The 17,495-nt window shown below is 44.3% G+C and overlaps 1 protein-coding gene across 7 annotated transcripts in view; it reads right to left on the reverse strand.

The window, feature by feature from the left end:
• UNC13D (unc-13 homolog D) overlaps window positions 1-17,495 on the reverse strand; it is a 58,180-nt gene that overhangs the window by 16,776 nt on the left and 23,909 nt on the right. For all 7 annotated transcript variants that reach the window (XR_014165303.1, XM_081899574.1, XM_081899575.1 and 4 more), the window contains 19 exons: window positions 15,269-15,376; window positions 13,601-13,660; window positions 12,910-12,976; window positions 12,536-12,728; window positions 11,071-11,115; window positions 10,754-10,825; window positions 10,521-10,590; window positions 9,585-9,689; window positions 8,586-8,678; window positions 8,276-8,379; window positions 7,328-7,445; window positions 6,614-6,738; window positions 5,609-5,699; window positions 5,105-5,161; window positions 4,645-4,742; window positions 3,766-3,817; window positions 2,304-2,434; window positions 881-1,001; window positions 185-328 (listed from right to left, as the gene is read on the reverse strand). Coding sequence is in view for 6 of the 7 variants with exons in the window: in XM_081899574.1 (XP_081755700.1) it covers window positions 185-328; window positions 881-1,001; window positions 2,304-2,434; window positions 3,766-3,817; window positions 4,645-4,742; window positions 5,105-5,161; window positions 5,609-5,699; window positions 6,614-6,738; window positions 7,328-7,445; window positions 8,276-8,379; window positions 8,586-8,678; window positions 9,585-9,689; window positions 10,521-10,590; window positions 10,754-10,825; window positions 11,071-11,115; window positions 12,536-12,728; window positions 12,910-12,976; window positions 13,601-13,660; window positions 15,269-15,376 (1,854 nt within the window). In the remaining variant the exon portion in view is untranslated. The remainder of the gene's footprint in view (window positions 1-184; window positions 329-880; window positions 1,002-2,303; window positions 2,435-3,765; window positions 3,818-4,644; window positions 4,743-5,104; window positions 5,162-5,608; window positions 5,700-6,613; window positions 6,739-7,327; window positions 7,446-8,275; window positions 8,380-8,585; window positions 8,679-9,584; window positions 9,690-10,520; window positions 10,591-10,753; window positions 10,826-11,070; window positions 11,116-12,535; window positions 12,729-12,909; window positions 12,977-13,600; window positions 13,661-15,268; window positions 15,377-17,495) is intronic.

Here is a 17,495-nt window from a genome sequence, read left to right on the forward strand (position 1 = left end):
AAAAACAATGCATTTTAAAATTTTGAAATATATTTTAAAAAATAATAATACATGGGTATTTAAATGCTACTTTTGTATGGATTTCTGCACAAATTCACAGATTAATGTGGGAACAAGAGTTAAAAGACTTATAAATGGATCACAGATGAAAGTGAAACACAGCCCATCCCTACTGTATATGCACCTCAACAAATTTCACCATGATCATGAAGGCCTCTTCAGGATCCGGCCAGTCCAGTTGCTGCCAGGTCTTTACCATCTGAGCATAGCAAGTTGATAAGTCTACCGTGGATGTGCTGTGCTTATTCAGCTCTCCTAACGGTGTCAGCTGAAGAAAAACAAAAGAAGGGAAACAGCATAAATAATCAAGTGCAGATTGGTTGAGTGCTTCAGTTAATTTGGAGCCTGAATCTCTAAAACAAAAGGGGATTTTCACACCTGGCTGGCTGTTCCTCCGATCACTTAATTTAGAATGCTCCACTTACTTCAATGATGTTGGTCCAGTGGAAGTAGCTATTAGGACTTACTTAAATGCACTGCTTTTTTTCTGTGGGGGGGACAGCGCAGGGGTATGCATACCCCTAAACATTTTGTGTATCTAAGTTTGGCCTCATTGAGAGGTAGTATTTCAATATGAGTAGGAAAATTAGAGTACCTCTCTCCTTTTTTTAAGGAAAAAAAGCACTGCTTAAACGTGTCTTCAACCTAATAATGATGATGATGATTTTGCACACATTGTTCTTTTTGGGATTTAATCCCGCGTTGCATCTCACCAGAACGGTCACCATTTCTATTGGCAAAAGTCACCTGTTTATGTGAATGCCATAAGGCTGAAAGCAATAATAATTGACCCTTCCGTGGATGGGGATCCATTCATTACCTGGTCTACCTGGATAGCTCTCTGAGTCCTTTCTAAGGCTATGGTGTATGCCTTCTGAAGCCACTTGGGGATGGCTTCCTTGAACCACTGGTGGTAGTTTGTCAGTTCAAGAGGACCTTCCCTGGAAAGAAAAGATACAAAACCAGAACCTACTTAACCTGGCAGATTCAGTAACTGAAACAAAGTCATCTAACTTGTGCTAAATTTCTGCCTGAATTTGCTCCACGGATTAGTCATCCCGGTCAGGGGCAACAATAGCAAGTCTGTCCCAACAGGCCCTTCCTTGTGCATTGTTACACACCACTTCCAATCTCCAAGCGGTGCAGGATTCCAGGGGCTGCAGTGTTCGTGTTTCGTTTTGAAACCATACTGGACCCTGCATAGCTTTGCAAATGTACTGGCAGCTTTACTGCTGCAATACCATCATGTTGATGAGGCACAGCGGAGACTGGTGTCTTTATGATCTATGGCTTATTTGCACATATATACAACCCGAGCCTATGATGGAGGGGGTTGCAGCATTAATGCCCCAAAAGGATCTTGTTTCTCCCAATAGCTACAAGCCTTGGATTCAAACAGAAACACTGCTCTCAGGGTTCTGCTCTAACTCCCTCTACAGCTGTTTGCTTTACTTCTAGGTTACATCACTGCCACTTTCAACTCTAAACTCAGGCTTTGTCCTTCTAACTATCCCTGAGTTGAGGGAGGGAGGAGGAAGGAGCCCCACCCATTTGCTATTTTGCTATCTCACATAGAGCCCCCTTTCCTTTGTTTCCTTTAATGGCCCGTCACCCAGGCAATCACTTCAACACACAGTAAGATAAGGTAAAGGTAAAGGGACCCCTGACCATTAGGTCCAGTTGTGACCGACTCTGGGGTTGCGGTGCTCATCTTGCTTTATTGGCCAGGGAGCCGGCGTACAGCTTCCGGGTCATGTGGCCAGCATGACTAAGCCGCTTCTGGTGAACCAGAGCAGCACACGGAAAAACCATTTACCTTCCCGCCGGAATGGTACCTATTTATTTACTTGCATTTTGACGTGCTTTCAAACTGCTAGGTTGGCAGGAGCTGGGACAGAGCAACAGGAGCTCACCCTGTTGTGCGGATTCAAACCACCAACCTTCTGATCGGCAAGTCCTAGGCTCTGTGGTTTAACCAACAGTGCAACCCGCGGCCCACACAGTAAGATAGCCCGGCTTATTTTTTTAAAAACACTTGCTGGATTCAGGGGTTGGGACGACCTCACATGCAGCCTGCTCCCGCCCCAAACTCATAACACTATAAGCACACAAGAATGCACACACACACACACACTCAGAAATGGCCACACTCTAGTGAAATGGATAAGAAGCCTCCATGTGGTGGCCATAAGAACAGACCCAAGGCTGAAAACAAAAGCTTTGACCTTCAAAGAGGTCAGCACCTGTTGCACACAAGGTCCTTCATGCGATATAGTTCCTGCAGGCTGAGATAGAGCTGGAAAAGACTCTCTGCTGTGAGCTGGGACATGCCACTGTCAATCTTTCTCAGCTGCTCCTTGACATAATGGGAAACCTAGAATGGCAACAAAAACTAGAATGGGCCAATGAGAACCGGTGAGCATGCAGCAGGCCCAGCAATCCAGAGGGTAAACAGCCATTCCTATTGACTCAGGGAAGACTCATTTGATAAGCTGTGCTTTGGGTAGCCTTTGAAAACTATTATTTTAAAAATTCAGCTGGCCTACAACAAAACTGGTCAGATACTGGGAAATCCCAGCCCTAAGGAGCACGGTCAGGACCAAGCTTCCTCAAACTCGGCCCTCCAGATGTTTTTTGGCCTACAACTCCCATGGTCCCTAGCTAGCAGGACCAGCGGTCAGGGATGATGGGAATTGTAGTCTCAAAACATCTGGAGGGCCGAGGTTGAGGAAGCTTGGTCAGGACTGTCACAATATGCATCCTGCTGAGATGCAAGCCCTGCATGGTTTGCTATTATTGTAGCTGTTGCTCCTCCACCACCCATCAGCTGCCTGGGAATTAAGGCCGTCACTGCCAGGTAAGTGAGGGTGGCAAGGACGGAGTCATACTGTGGCCTGTGTTTCTCTCCCCACATTTTCCAACCTCTACGATGCAGAAAATTGGGTCCGCAATGGCTAGGGTTCTCAGTCTCTCATACAAAGAGGATGTATGTATGCTTTCTTTTTTAATTGATGCCATTGTCCCATGCAAAAAGGCTCTTTCATAGGCTAACCAGGGCACTCCACCCTACGCCCTAAACCTTCAACAGGCACATGAAGTGAAAGGATAACCACAGAGCATTTCCACCTAGAGAAGAACCTGAAGGATTGCACACATTTGTGGCACATTAATCCTGAATGGATCTGCCACATGACCTGTCACAGGACTTATTTGGAAAAAAAGGGTTTACATTAAAAAAACAACACCCTGCCAAAAAAAACCCCTACCCCATTTTGAATCAGTGTGTAATGACTGATGGTGTAAATATGTTTCTACAACACCAAAACACTCAAGAGAAGCTATGCCCAGAAACTCACACCAAAAACAAGCAGGGTTTCTTAGCACCTGAGCTGGACTGCAGGGCTGGTTGGAACACACACTGATTCAAAGCCAATATGAAATGGACCTGTGAACCAGTCCTGAGATGAAACATGAACATAGCTGGTTAAGGGCAAGTGAAGCTTCATCGCGAATAAGACTCAGGTGAATCTCACCACCCACTGGAACTAGCAGACAAAGCCCAGAGTTCTTGCTTATGACAAAAAATAAAAAATAAAAATTGAGGCAGCCACTGCTTCATCCTTTCCCCAGTCTCTTCCACCACTGCTGTGGCACATAAAAGAACTGGAGTCCTCTTTGCAGCTGACCCACAAAGCAGCTACTCACCTGCGCCTGCATTTCGAGATACGCAATTGAGAAGAGGTCCACTCTGACAGTGCTACACAGGAGGAGGAGGAGGAAAAAACAGGTGGTCAGAAATGTGCCAAGACACTGTATTACTGAATCCTTTCAGGCCCGGTAATAAGGAACCTGCAGCTAGAGGCCCAGAGCCAGATCCAGCCCCTTTCAGTAGCAATCAAGCTGGGCCCCCAGAACTGTCAACCAAAAGGCAAGCAGGTTACACAGAGTAATTCATAGCTGTCATGCTGGGACTTGCCAACAATTGCTGCAAACTGGGAAAGGGTTCTTGTGCTCGGGGGTCCTGCTTGTGTGTTTCCTACAGGCATCTGCTTGGCTGCTGTGAGAACAGGATGCTGGACTTTATGGGGCATGGGCCTCATCAGGAGGCTCTTCTTAAGTTCCTGTGTCCATTTTGAGGAAGGATAAGGAGAGGCCCTGTCCTCAAAAGTATCCAAAAACAGTAGCTAAAAATGTCAGAAATCTCTGAGGAATTGCAGATGTGAGAGATTTAAACAACATCAAAAGATTAAATTTCTAGGCCGGGAAGTTGTACAAAATAAGTCAATTTGAATGCCTAACCAGATTTAAATTTGACGGTAAAACTTTTCTTTCTGACTTCATGATAACTAGTCAGGCGATACATGCATACATAAGTGTGTGTGTGTGTATTTAAGTAAAGTAATATTTAAAATAAACAATAGTTAATTTTCCTGGGAAGAATGGGCAACTATAACACTGGGGTAAGATTCTGCTATGCTTGGTCTCAACCGCTTGGACCTTCTGTTGCTGAATAAAGATTTTGGGACATATTTCTTGAGCGGAGAGACCGAACAGGGAACAGAAAAATGTCTTCCAGAGACTTACTTGGTGAAATATTTGTTATAGGTTTTGTGGCTCCGCTGGAGATCTGCATTCACCTCCAGAAGAAGAGTGACCAGGGCCTTCCCGCACTCCTCCATAGTCTGCAAAAGGAATGGAGAAGGGAACAGGCAGTGCTTTTTTTGAGGTGGTAAGCACCAGTATGCCATATCGCCACCTCTCTCCCCCCTCCCAATCTCACCTCTGCCACTTGCCAGCTAATGATTAAGGAAGGCGCTGGTGGCCTTATCTGAAATTGCCTGGATTACATTTAACTACAAATGAGTGCTCATTTGGGTCTATCCATATGGACAAGAAATGCAATGTGTGAAGCATTGCCTACTTTCATCCATCCCAGAATCTATGAGATGCAGAATTCAACAACCCAGCAACATGCTCTCAGTGTAAGCTCTGTCCAACTAAAACACACACACACACACACACACACACACACACACACACTTACCTTTACCATTGGCTTCAGGTGTTGCTTCTTCATCTGAAACCACTCTGCTGTTCCAGTCTGAGAAAACAGGACAAGGAATGAAGAGTACTACAGTCATGTTCCACCACATGCTTCCAAGCCCATTAAAAGTCCACGTTCAGATGTGAAGTCAGGGATCAATCACATCTGAGCAATGTATTATCTGGGGCCATGGTTGGAAGCTACATTGTGCCGGATACTCAAAGATCACACAAGACAAGGAGAAAATTTCTGGGGTCATAGACTGATCTTTTGAGCCTTCTGGGAAATGCTACTTGCTGAACAGACTCTCTGAAGAAAAGCTGACGAATGGATTTCTCTAAGGTGGCAGTCACAGAAAACCCAAAGCCCAGCACTGGTGGTCAGTTTTGGAAAACAGGATTAGACTAACCATTTTCTAGCTCCAGCTCCACACTGAAGGAAGGAATATAGAAGCCCTCAATATCTCAATGCGAGCTTGGGGGGAAAGGTCCAATGGCCATGTACCTTGAGTGCCTCTGTCACCATTTCCTGAAGGTCAGGGGTTTCTGTACAAAGTTCTCTGAAGGCTTTCATTTTACACATCTGCACCAAGAGTCTGTGTGGCAACGAAAAAAAAGCATTGATGAAGTTTAATGCTATTTGAATAAAGGTTTAGGATTTATTTTCCTACAGCCTAGGACCCTCGTACCTACGGGACCGCCTCTCCTGGTATGTCCCACAGAGGACCTTACGGTCTTCAAATAAAAACATGTTGGCGATCCCGGGCCACAGGGAGGTTAGGCTGCCTCAACCAGAGCCAGGGCTTTTTCCGCTGTGGCTCCGATCTGGTGGAACGCTCTGTCACAAAACACTAGGGCCCTGCGGGACTTGACATCTGCCTGCAAGACGGAGTTGTTCCGCCAGGCCTTTGGCCAAGGCACAGTCTGACCCCCTCTCTTCTTCTGTATCCTCATAGAATTCTAACCCAATGGTTGCCATTAATTTGATTCTGAATTGATTTTAGAATGTATTTTAATTTATTGACTGTGTGGTTTTATGTGCTGTGCTATTTTTACTTCTTGTTAGCCGCTCTGAACCCGGCTTTGGCTGGGGAGGGCAGGATACAAAAAAAATGTATTATTATTATCACACATGAGTTGCGATCTCTCTTCTAGCAGGGCTCTTAATGGCTTTCCACACATCAACCCTAGCACCCTTACAGACCACCTTCGGTTAGGAGTTTGACGAATGGGGTTACAGTGGTGCTGATCCCTTCTGGAAGGGCCATTCCAGAAGATGACTCTGGGTAATCTGTTACACTCCATCCTTTTCATCCTTCAGTGTTCTGTCTTATCCCTCAATATTTTTAGCATCTATACAGATGCAAAAGGAGAAATCATCTGTAGGCTTGGACTGACGTGTCATCAGTATGCAGATATGATACACAGCTCTGCCTCTTTTCTCCTAAGCCAAGGTGTGGGGAGGGCTGATTGTGGTCCCTTTTCATAGGGAAGCTTTGTGACAGCTCACCTGAGCAGGGATTGTAGCTTCTTTGTAGAATTAGGAGCAGAAAGCGGAAAGACAATCTGGTACTTCCGGATTAGAGAAATCCCATAAGCCAGCAAGGACTGAAAGGAGTCGGCTAGTTCTACATTCTGAGGAAAGAAACAAATATTTATTTGTGTGTGTGTGTGTGTGTGTGTGTGTGTGTGTGTATGTATCAGACCTAGTGAGAAGTACCTTTTGAGAGAAGTGAGTCGCCCAAGAAAGATCAAAGGCTGTGTTAAGAAAAGAAAGCACTCAGGAGTGATTAATTTAAATAATCATCAACTCTGTGTGGCTTCCAGAAAAAATATAAAAACATATTAAAATGTCAGACATTTAAAACTCCTCAAAGCAGCTCACAAAACCTCAAAGCAGTTTACACCTCAAAGCTGGTTTCACCCCCAACCCTTCCTCCTCCTCTGTCGGTAACGAGAGCCATACAGATCTTCCAAAATGACCCAAAAGCAGAACAAAAAGACACGAGAAAGTAGAAAAACCTGGTAAAGGGCAACCACAGCACTGAGAGGTGCCAAGTAGTGGTCATTTTTGCATGCTTAAGTATTCATGTGCATAAGTGTTGCGGCATCAGTCCACATGGGGGACTCAGCAGGAATTCCTTTTAGGTTAAACATGGCTGTCTCCTGCTGGACAGGCATATTCTACTCTACTAGCGCTTGCAATTTCAGGTTTCTTTCTTACCTGCTCCTGTCTTAATCGACCTTCCACCCACTGGTACTCTATGCTGGTGATCTGGTGAAGCAGGCAGCTGCTGTCAAACTCCAAGTTCTGGTAGAGCTTGCTGTAAGCTAGCCAGTGCCTGTGTCAAGGAGGGAGAAGTCACACAATAAGCACTGAAATCTCTTCATCTCTTTGCAGAAAACGGGGGATTGGTTTTCTTAATGTCTCTCGGGGTGGAATTTAGATTTTTGTAGAATTATCATAGAGTTGGAAGGGATCCTGGGGGTCATCTAGTCCAACCCCCTGCAGTGCAGGAACCCTGTCCATCGCTGTCCCTGAGTGGACTTGAACCATCAACCTTCTGGTTGACAGCCACAAGCACTGACCCACTGTGCCACCTCCAGGTTGAAGAAGCTGAAACTGGTTATTTGAGACTGCTAAGTGATGGGAGAGGAGACAGCTCTTCTGTCAATAGTAAATAGCTCTGGAAAGGTCTATTCAAAGAAGGGTGGGGTCACAATGTGTGCATAGTATATGGAAATGAATCAAACTCATGAATGGGATTCTAGGACTGACAGAGGAATCAGCAGAAGGCATCTGTGACTAAAGGCACCATCAGATGACTTCCATCTCAATTTGTGTACAAAGAGATTAGAGGACATTGGCTACTTAATGAGCATTTGTTCTGGTTTGTTTGTGAGGAGGTTAGATAAGGTTGCATCAAAGCCAGTGTTATCCCACACCCTCCAGTGCATTTCTCTATCACTTGGTCCACATCAGAAAAAAATCCAATCTTTTGGGGGAAGCAGACTTGTTAAGCAAGACCTCCCAACCAACTATGACCTGAATTTGATTGAATCCCACCCGAAAATAGCAACAATCCTAACTCCTAATGCCATTTGATTGCTGAAGTAACTTCCACATGGCAATAGCTGCTGCCTCGGGTGGAAGAGTGCAGGAGATACTCACGCCATAACCTGGTGGAAGTCTGAAATATCTTTTTGTGTAGCATGCAGATACAAGATTGTACTGGCATGTTTGCTCAACTCTCCATTCCAGGAAGTGCTGCCCACCTGCAAGGGAAAGGAAGGAGACTGTAGCAGTCCTGTTGACATCATGACTGCTTTGAGAAGCTCTAGCAACCAGTTGCTCTGTGAGACTCTTGCTTTGTGCTTCTTTCTGCTAAAGCTCAGTTTCCATTTAGCGCCACTTACCTAGATTAGATTATTGAACTAGATGGAAGGAAACAGGGAGTAACCAAGTCAAGTCCATCATTTACCTGGTGCTGAAGAAGCTCATAAGAAACCATCTGCTGAAGAAGGTGCCGGTGGACTGTGTAGCTTGGCTGTGTCTTGCTGGCTGAGGTGGCTCTCTAGAAAGGAAACAATGTCAGGCATCCAGCTTTTAGAAAGCGCTAGAAGAGGGTGTTCTCTGCATACGTACCACAGACTGGAATCAACTAACTGGGCCCCACCAGTGGAAGCCCACACAAAGACTTCTGCTAGCGAAATGAGGGCTTCCCTCCTCTCCTCCATTCTACATGCCTTCTGCCTCCCTCAATTGACTGGAGGGGGTTCAGAATAACCCCTGAAACAGCACATGGTGGGAGAAGATTGTTCCTCCAGGCAAGCATTATGTTTAAAGCACATGGCTTCCCCAAAATAATCCTGGGAATGTAGTTTTCCCCTCACAGAGTGCAGTAAAAAATACATTACTAAATTCAATAAATAAGCATTTGCTGTCCTTTCATGACACCAAAAATCAGCTGCCTGAGGCAGGCACCTTACTCTGCCTAACGACAGAGCTGGCCTTGCATACTCAGTTGCACACACACTTTCCCACAATACTGGAGATTGCTGATCTCTACATGTTCAATCATAACACTGACCCATATTAGAACACCTGACAAAGTGTCTCTTATATCTCAGTTACCTTCCTCCGAGACGTATAACCAAGGCAGGGTAGAAATATATGAGACAATGCCCATACTAGTAAAAGACCAATTCCCAATAGAGCTATAATAAGCCATAGCAACAAAACAACACAGTTTCAGAACATCTGAATGTCATTTGAAAGGGTAAAGTCTTTACCACCTTTGGGAAGGTAACCAAAGACTGGGTCAAGCAAACATCCAGTAGGAGGTGACAACACAGGAGAAAAAGCTTTGCACTTTGATGCCATGCCAACCTAACCATCGAAGACCATAGCATATAGTTCAGAGTCCCCTCCCCAGCTGGCTTCATATCACCCTCTAAAGGGTAAGGGGCCACTCCCTTACCCTCTTATGCATAAAAAGGAACTGCAGGTGGCAATGTCCTCGGTTGGGGTAGGTTTCTGTGCGAGGTTCCAGCCTGCACCAGCGGTCGTCTCTGCCATGCAGGTCCTGTCCAAACAAAGAGAAAAAACAGTGGGCAGATAATGAAAAGAGAGGTTAGGATAGTTCTGGCAGGTGAATTAGAGGTATCACCACTGAACTGTGTTAGGCTGCCATCCAAACCCTGGTAAACGGCTGCTGCACCAGCCTGAAATTGGCACAGGGATTGGGCCAAGATTGGGCACAATGCCCTCATGGGAGAGAAACAGGGTCAGCTCAGGATCCAGCAGATCTCAGACTGGCTCAACTATCCTCCATTTTAGGGCTTGCTGCAGGATGTTGTGGCAGGGATCCTGCCAGTGGCACTTCTACCCATGCATTGGGTGGGTGAAACAGGGAGCTGTCACTCAGTGGGCAGAAGCCAACACATACACCCCATGCCCAAAACAGAGGGGTTTTGGATTATAGCCTTTGATACATTGTGAAAAATTAAAGAAATGTATTTTTTGAAAAACACAACAAAGCAATTCCGATTGCAGAACACGCATTTTCAACATGACCGCAGCGTTTAATCAATTTGTTGCTATGGTTACAGTTTGGTAAACTACAGATTTGAACCTGCTCCCTAATGAATCAGTGAGGTTGGAGTGACAACAAAAACAAACTCTGGAATCTGTATCTCTTTTAGTGGCACATACCATGCCAGCTGCCACACAGGTCCCATCTTCCCTGGACCACATTTGATTTTTTAAAAATGAACCAAGATGGCTTGGTTTACCACTTTATGACATGTGAATTATGAAGCTGTGACAAATTTGTGAGGGTTAACCATGGCTCAAGGAAGACCAGGATGCCAACAGGTAAAACATTGCCATGACAATTTGCTCTTCCCTTCCTCACCTGCAGGCGAAGTACCACATTCCCCAGAAAGTCATCCTGCCCTTTGTCCTTGCGAGCTTCCTTAAAAATCCTGGAGAGGAAAAAGTAAACCAGAGAGGGTGAAATGGGGGGGGGGGAGACTTCTCTTGTACAGAAGAGCACAGAATATTGTTCCATTTTGTTCTTTAAATGCCTTTTCTTGCTTGTCTGGATGACCCTACATTAACGTGAAAAGGCCCATGGTTAGTACAAACCTCTTCAGGCCATGGAGGTCTGTCAACTCTCCCAGTTTGTGGCGCACAGTTTCGACATCATCATCCGAGTCCCTACAAGAAACAGATTTAAAGATGTACAAGCGAAACAGAGAAAGAGATGGAAACAAAATGAGAAGAGTGTCAGCCAAAAGACAATTTAGTATTCTGGACAGATGGACTGACATTAGCAGAGTGGTATATTTCTGTAAGGGTGCAATGTTAGACCTGACCAACTCCACAGAGATCTTTGCAGGCATACAATTCAAATGTCACAAAGGGTACAAGTGCTGTGAGGAATAACACCCAACCCTACTTACCACATGTCTAGATGTAACCAGGCATTCTCTATATCTTTAAACTCCCTGGAAGGTAAAATTGGAACATTTTATTAATGCAATGAATATGCAGGTGAAAATTCACTCCATTTTTATCTCACCTTTCCTCCAAGAAACTGAAAAGTGGCCCATGTATAACCAAAAATAAATAATGTTGCAATTAAAGCAAACTATGATTACAGCTAACAATATACCAAAGAATAAGCAGCTGCACAGGCAAAAGAGCTTCTATCAGCCAGTAATGCAAATGAAGGACTTGGGTGCGTTTCCTTCTGGAGAATGTGGTGTTGTCACTCTTCCCAAGGATGCCAGATAATTAAATAGATGGGATGTAAAAGGACCATTTAAGTCCAGTGTTTCCCAAACCTGGGTCTCTAGCTGTTTTGGGACTATAGTTCCTATCAGGTCCTGACCACTTGTCCTGCTAGCTAGGGATGATGGGAGTTGTGGTCCAAAAACAGCTGGAGACCTAAGTTTGGGAAACATCGATTTAGTCAAAGCGAACTGTCAACCAGGGTTCTGTCTTCTGATATAATTAAGCAACACAGTGCAATATGTAACATTATTTATATTTTGATATATGTGCTCTTAGAGAGTTCAATACAGCACTGTTTTCATATTTTCGGTCTTGTTGCTGTTTATGCATTGCTAATTTTTCACCAGAAGCTAAAGAGGTACCTCTTTCCCCAGAACTTTGGAAATTGCTGATATTGGGAACCACCCTGGTAATTTTAATCACCTGCTTTTATACTCTGCTGATGTTTTGTTTTATTCTTTTGACATTTGATAGCGTTCACTATTTTACGATTTTTACGTGATGCATTTCTGCCTTGTGAACATATGGTGAAGGGCACACTATGCATAAGGATTTATTTATATATTAGGCTTGTTAGCCACTTGCTATCTGAAAGTCTCCATGCAAACCTACATAACACATCTGAAAACATGAATATAAATAAATTACACCATGAAAGCAAAACAACCCCCATAACAGCCATATGTAAACAACCATACCTCATTATGACAACCAGCTGATTATAGGTGTTATTTTTAGAATTGTCCTGGATTTGCAGACAGCTATATATATTCATCTATCTGAGTCACCCTCAACCCAAACAGCAGCAGATCTTCTCATAGGGCAACAAACCACTTTCTCTGGGTTTGCCACCCTGCTGAATATTAGTCTGGATCTCATGGCAGTGGTCTGAAACCATGTTGCAAAATGCCAAATTACTAGAGAATTACTTCTCCAATAAGGATAACCTGCATACTACTCCTTTTGCCAGCTGCCAACCCCCTTGCTACTTTCATGGGCGATGCTTACATACACAGGAGAGGCAGATTTGGAGATCTGGTTCTTGCCTGTGGTTCCTGCAAGGACTGGGAAGAGGAAGCACCCCAAACTGTCAGAAGCAAAACACACTCTCTTTAAGGAAGCAAGACGTACAGGATAAAGGTTTCATTCCACACAGGATTTAGAGTCTGACTGATGATTTGGGTGCGGTGAGTCTGGTCTTCAGGGAGCAGATTCTTCACCACAGCCTTTGATCGCTTTTTGTTCTCTTGACGGGAGCCACCACTGCTGGAAGAGTCCCGAGTTTTCTCTTCTATCCCTAGGAGGCAGTATGGGTCGCTGAATCCTGCAAGCACAGAAGTAGCTATTGAAACGTACAGGGATCGCTTCATTTGTTAAGGCCCCATCACCACCAGCAGAATGGGAGTTGGAAAATGTTCTCAGTGTTTTACAGGGAGAAGCCCACCCTGAGCAGAAGGAGGAACCATATTTTTAAGTTCAAAAGTCTCTTTGAGTTGTACACTCACCACTGACATCTTTACCCAGAATGCCCCTGGCTTGCTTCACAGTTGCTTTAAGACAAAAAATTGGTTTCTGAAGAAGAAATAGAAAGAATACATTTAACTTGCAAGTCATTCAATCCTTCAAAAAACAGCACAGAACAGATCTACAGAGCAGATCCTGGGAGTTTGCGAACAGACCTTGCAAACAGGGACAAGGATTGCTGGAGGAGACCAAGAGTGAGCTTTTGGAGCCTGAGGGGTGTGTGTGTGTGGCTGATGGCTCTGTGGGAACACAGGATCTGAGGGGGAGGAGTTACAACTGAGAGGAAGCCAGGCTGAGGGAGGAGTTAGCAACCAGCAGCAGTCAAACTTTGCTCATTGCAGATCCTGGGAGCTTGCGACCAGACCTCACAAACAGGGGCATTTGCAAGGGCATTTAGCGGGGGAGTTTAAGGGGAAGGCCCAGAGTTCTGTCTATTGGTGTGCATAGGACCAGAGACATGGGGGAGCAAGGGAGCTGCTGCGGTGACCTGTAACACCTGTGCCATGTTTGTCATTCTGCCAGAGAACAAGCAAGCACAAGCAGTTAGGAAAAACACTCATGGTGTGTGTGAAGCAGAGCTGCTGAGGGGCATGGCTAGGGAGGTGTGGTCTGGAGAGAGTTATGAGGCCCAGATAAAAAGAAGGTCTGAGTTCTCCTCCCCTTAGACTTTACCTCTAGCTCTTTGACCCTCTGTAGTAGAATATCATGCTCTTCTGGATCCATATTGAAGGCCTGGTTGAGATATTGGAAAAGAAATAATTAGAGACCTACTTGTTTTTATAATACTGCATGAAGTGGGGCAAGTTCCATCGCCTCAAGCTCAGTGAAGGGAGACAGCATCGAGCAGGCATGCTGAGTAGTCCCTTATAGCCTTGACACAGATTATTTTAGATTACACATAAAATAGAGCTGAGGAACTGATAGCTCTCCAGACTACAATTCCCATCACCCCTGACAACTGGCGATGCTGGCAAGAGCTGATAGGAACTAGAGTCCCAACAATAACTGGAGGGCCACAGGTTCCCCATGCTTGGCTTAAAAGAACTATTTGTTACACTTCTTAGGGCTTCAGTTTTCATTGCCCCTTGATGTCTCAGGATAGCTGCTTGCACATTCTCCATGCGTACATCTTTCCTGATCATTGGATCAGCAGGCTATTTGGGTCAGCTTTAGAGGCTGTCTTTCTAACAGCATCAATTCGGTGCCCAAACAGACACCCATCCCAGTAGAGACCAAATTGCTTGATTGAATATCACTTTTATTGCAAAACATAAGGGGGACCATAACCCTCTGTGGGAATGGGAAGTAGCAAGGAATTGTTAAAGCCACCTTAAAAAGGGGTGGGTATCCACAATATCAAATTATGAAATTAAAAGGAAGAGAGGAGAAAGGAACCCTGATGGTGGAAGAGGCAATAATAGTAAAGGTAAAGGTACCCCTGCCCGTACGGGCCAGTCTTGCCAGACTCTGGGGTTGTGCGCCCATCTCACTCTAGAGGCCAGGGGCCAGCGCTGTCCGGAGACACTTCCGGGTCACGTGGCCAGCGTGACATCGCTGCTCTGGCGAGCCAGAGCTGCACACGGAACGCCGTTTACCTTCCCGCTGGTAAGCGGTCCCTATTTATCTACTTGCACCCAGAGGTGCTTTCGAACTGCTAGGTTGGCAGGCGCTGGGACCGAGCAACGGGAGCGCACCCCGCCGCAGGGATTCGAACCGCCGACCTTTTGATCGGCAAGTCCTAGGTGCTGAGGCTTTAACCCACAGCGCCACCTGCGTCCCGGAAGAGGCAATAATACCCAGATATAGAAAAGGGATGCTGAAGAAAGGTTAGTACATCTTTCAAATGGCACCAACTTTAAATAAATATTAATGCGGGCTGGGACAGGACACAGAATATGGTGCAGACAGAACATCTTTCTGCTGTTTATTTTCGAAGGCAAGTTGTACCAAAATTATCTACTGCAGAACATCCTGAGCCTAGCCACTAGCTTTCTGAAAAAGGCCATTTCAGGTGGCCTCTCAAACATCAGGCCTTCTTAAGGAATGAAGCCTAGCAAGTAAAGATTTGTCTGTTGGCTTCTACCGTCACCATTACTTGCCTGCAGTTCTTCTCTAACACATGGACTCAATATAGCAGAGAATAAACACTTTCCTCAAGATGTCATTTGGGACGTCTTGTGGGTGTGATGGTGGTGGGGATATTAACAAAACTGAGACAGTCATTTCTTGCAGTGGGAGTAAAATCAATGGGCAAGGCAAGAACACAACCCCAAACAGAGATGGATGCCAGACTTTAGGCTGGATATTAATGAGACAAGATGGACTTGGCTTTCATCTGACCTTCTGCACATATGTGTACAGCTCATCTGGATCAGCAACATGGCTAAGTTCTGGTTTGCCCAAGCGATGGAGAATGGTGTAGAGGACCTCTTCATATAGCAGGGTGCGCTGCAACAGCACGTTAGAAACAGATCAAAACAAAGCCAAAGTCTTCTGGGTTACTGTCCCTGCATTCTTACTTTATTGTGGATTGGTTAACTAAAGGGAACCTTGAACAGAATAAGGTTGTTGTTCATAAGGGAAGGGTTTTTCATACTAATAATCCATTTTAACATATCTCAGGGCTGGATTTCATGATGTAGAACCAGAGAAGTGGAAGTAGCCAGAAGGCCATCTGATTCAAACCAATTATCACATGGCAGAAACGCCTTCCAACCTGCCATGACCAACTCCCTTCCTTTTAGACTAACACAGCACTTTGACTTCAGCTCTAGAGGCACGCCTATTGTGTCTCAAGGCAGACTGATGCCAACAGGACCTTGGAGGAGGGAGATTCCAATGGCGCCCCAGCACCTATTGAGATCATCACCCAGAAAGCTGCCCCAGTCAGAAAGAACCTAATACACCATGACTGGCCCTACTCTCCAATGCTAGATCCTCAAAATCCCCCAGGAGCAGAAACAGCAGCAGATCTGAGTAAAGAACCAGCCCAGAAAGTGCAAAGTGCAGCATATATCTGACAACACAATGCCTCCCTTCTCTTAGTGCTACTAAGGAGAAGGAAGCCAGAAACAATATGTGCTCTGGATCAGCGCCCTGCTGCTGCTGCTCCTGTTTGGGGTTGGAGAAGTAGAATCAGCAATGAAGCTGCCCAGCTGGTGCCGTGACTCATCTTCTGTCTGTTGTCTGTGATGGGAGCGGTCCAGCTAGAGAGTCTCTATAGATGGACAGCTCCCCTGCTGCTTTGGATGACTTGCTTCCTGAGCTCTGGGCTTGCCAAGAAGATGGGAAGATGGAGCAAAGCAGCAACGATGATCAGGAGTTACAGTCACACTAACCAACCTAACACAGTGAAGTTGACAGTCTGCCACAACAAACTAGGAGCTCTGCACAGGAAACAGCTCCAGGCTGTATGGTATGGTGTGGGTGTGTTTCACACAGGGTGGATTAAAAAAAAACAACTATGATTTTTCTTAAAAATGGATTTTTTATTTAAATCGGATTTTTAAAATAAAATGCTTTTGGAGGGAAAATCTTTCTAAAGATAGCTTTCTATTTAAGTTACATTATGGTCCAAAGGCTATTCATCAGGATATAAGGATTTGTTTTAAGTTTTTCAGTCTAAGTTTTTTTTAAAAAAAAAAAGTTTAACCACAGCAGTTAACGAACATGGATACATATGCTATAATGTTATTGTTTTAGTTAAATAAATTGTTTAAATTATTATTAAGGAAATGATTATTTTTCTTCTTCCAATAAAGTACAGCAGAAAAGTTGTCCAAATATAAATAGTTAATTTATTAAGCCTCATAATAATTTCATAATTATCTGTCAGTGTATTTGTAATAGTATAACCAAATCAGTAATTTTTTCTATAACTGTAAAAAGTGTAAATAAAAACTAAATTTATTATTCCAAAAATTAAACCTTCATCTGGTTGTAAACATTAAGATTATACCAGCAAAAATTAGTCTTTCTGTAAAAAAAATGATTTAAATCAAGTCTTACTGACTAGTGATTTAAATCAAGTCTTACTGACTAGTGATTTAAATCATGATTTAAATCAATTTGATTTAAATCGAATCCGCCCTGGTTTCACGCTTTATTTCATGCTGAAATGCACCTCTTCACCTCTGCTTCTGACACCTGAGATATACATTTTTAGGACCCACCCATCTTTTTATTATTATTTTTTGTAAGTTTTTAAACTGTTTTAAACTGTATGTTAAACGGTTGTAACCGGCTTGAGGGCCTTACAAGTGAAGGGTGGGTAATTAACAACAACAACAACTTCACAACAGCTAGATACCTAGGCATAATGATTGGAGATAACAAATCTCTCCCTTTTTCTAAAAACAGTACATAATATTCCAGCTCACCCACTGAATCTGGCTGTATAAACCCAGCCACACACACACAAAAAGGAAAGTACTATTTCACAGAATGCATCATTACCTTATGGAATTCATTGCCTGAGGGTGTGGAGGCAGTCAATGAACTAAATGGACTTATAAAAGGGATTAGACAAATTCATGGAGGAAAATGTGTTAATGGCTTTAAGCTGTGA

Source organism: Podarcis melisellensis (assembly GCF_964234715.1).
Source record: "Podarcis melisellensis genome assembly, chromosome: 2".
Lineage (NCBI taxonomy): Eukaryota > Metazoa > Chordata > Lepidosauria > Squamata > Lacertidae > Podarcis > Podarcis melisellensis.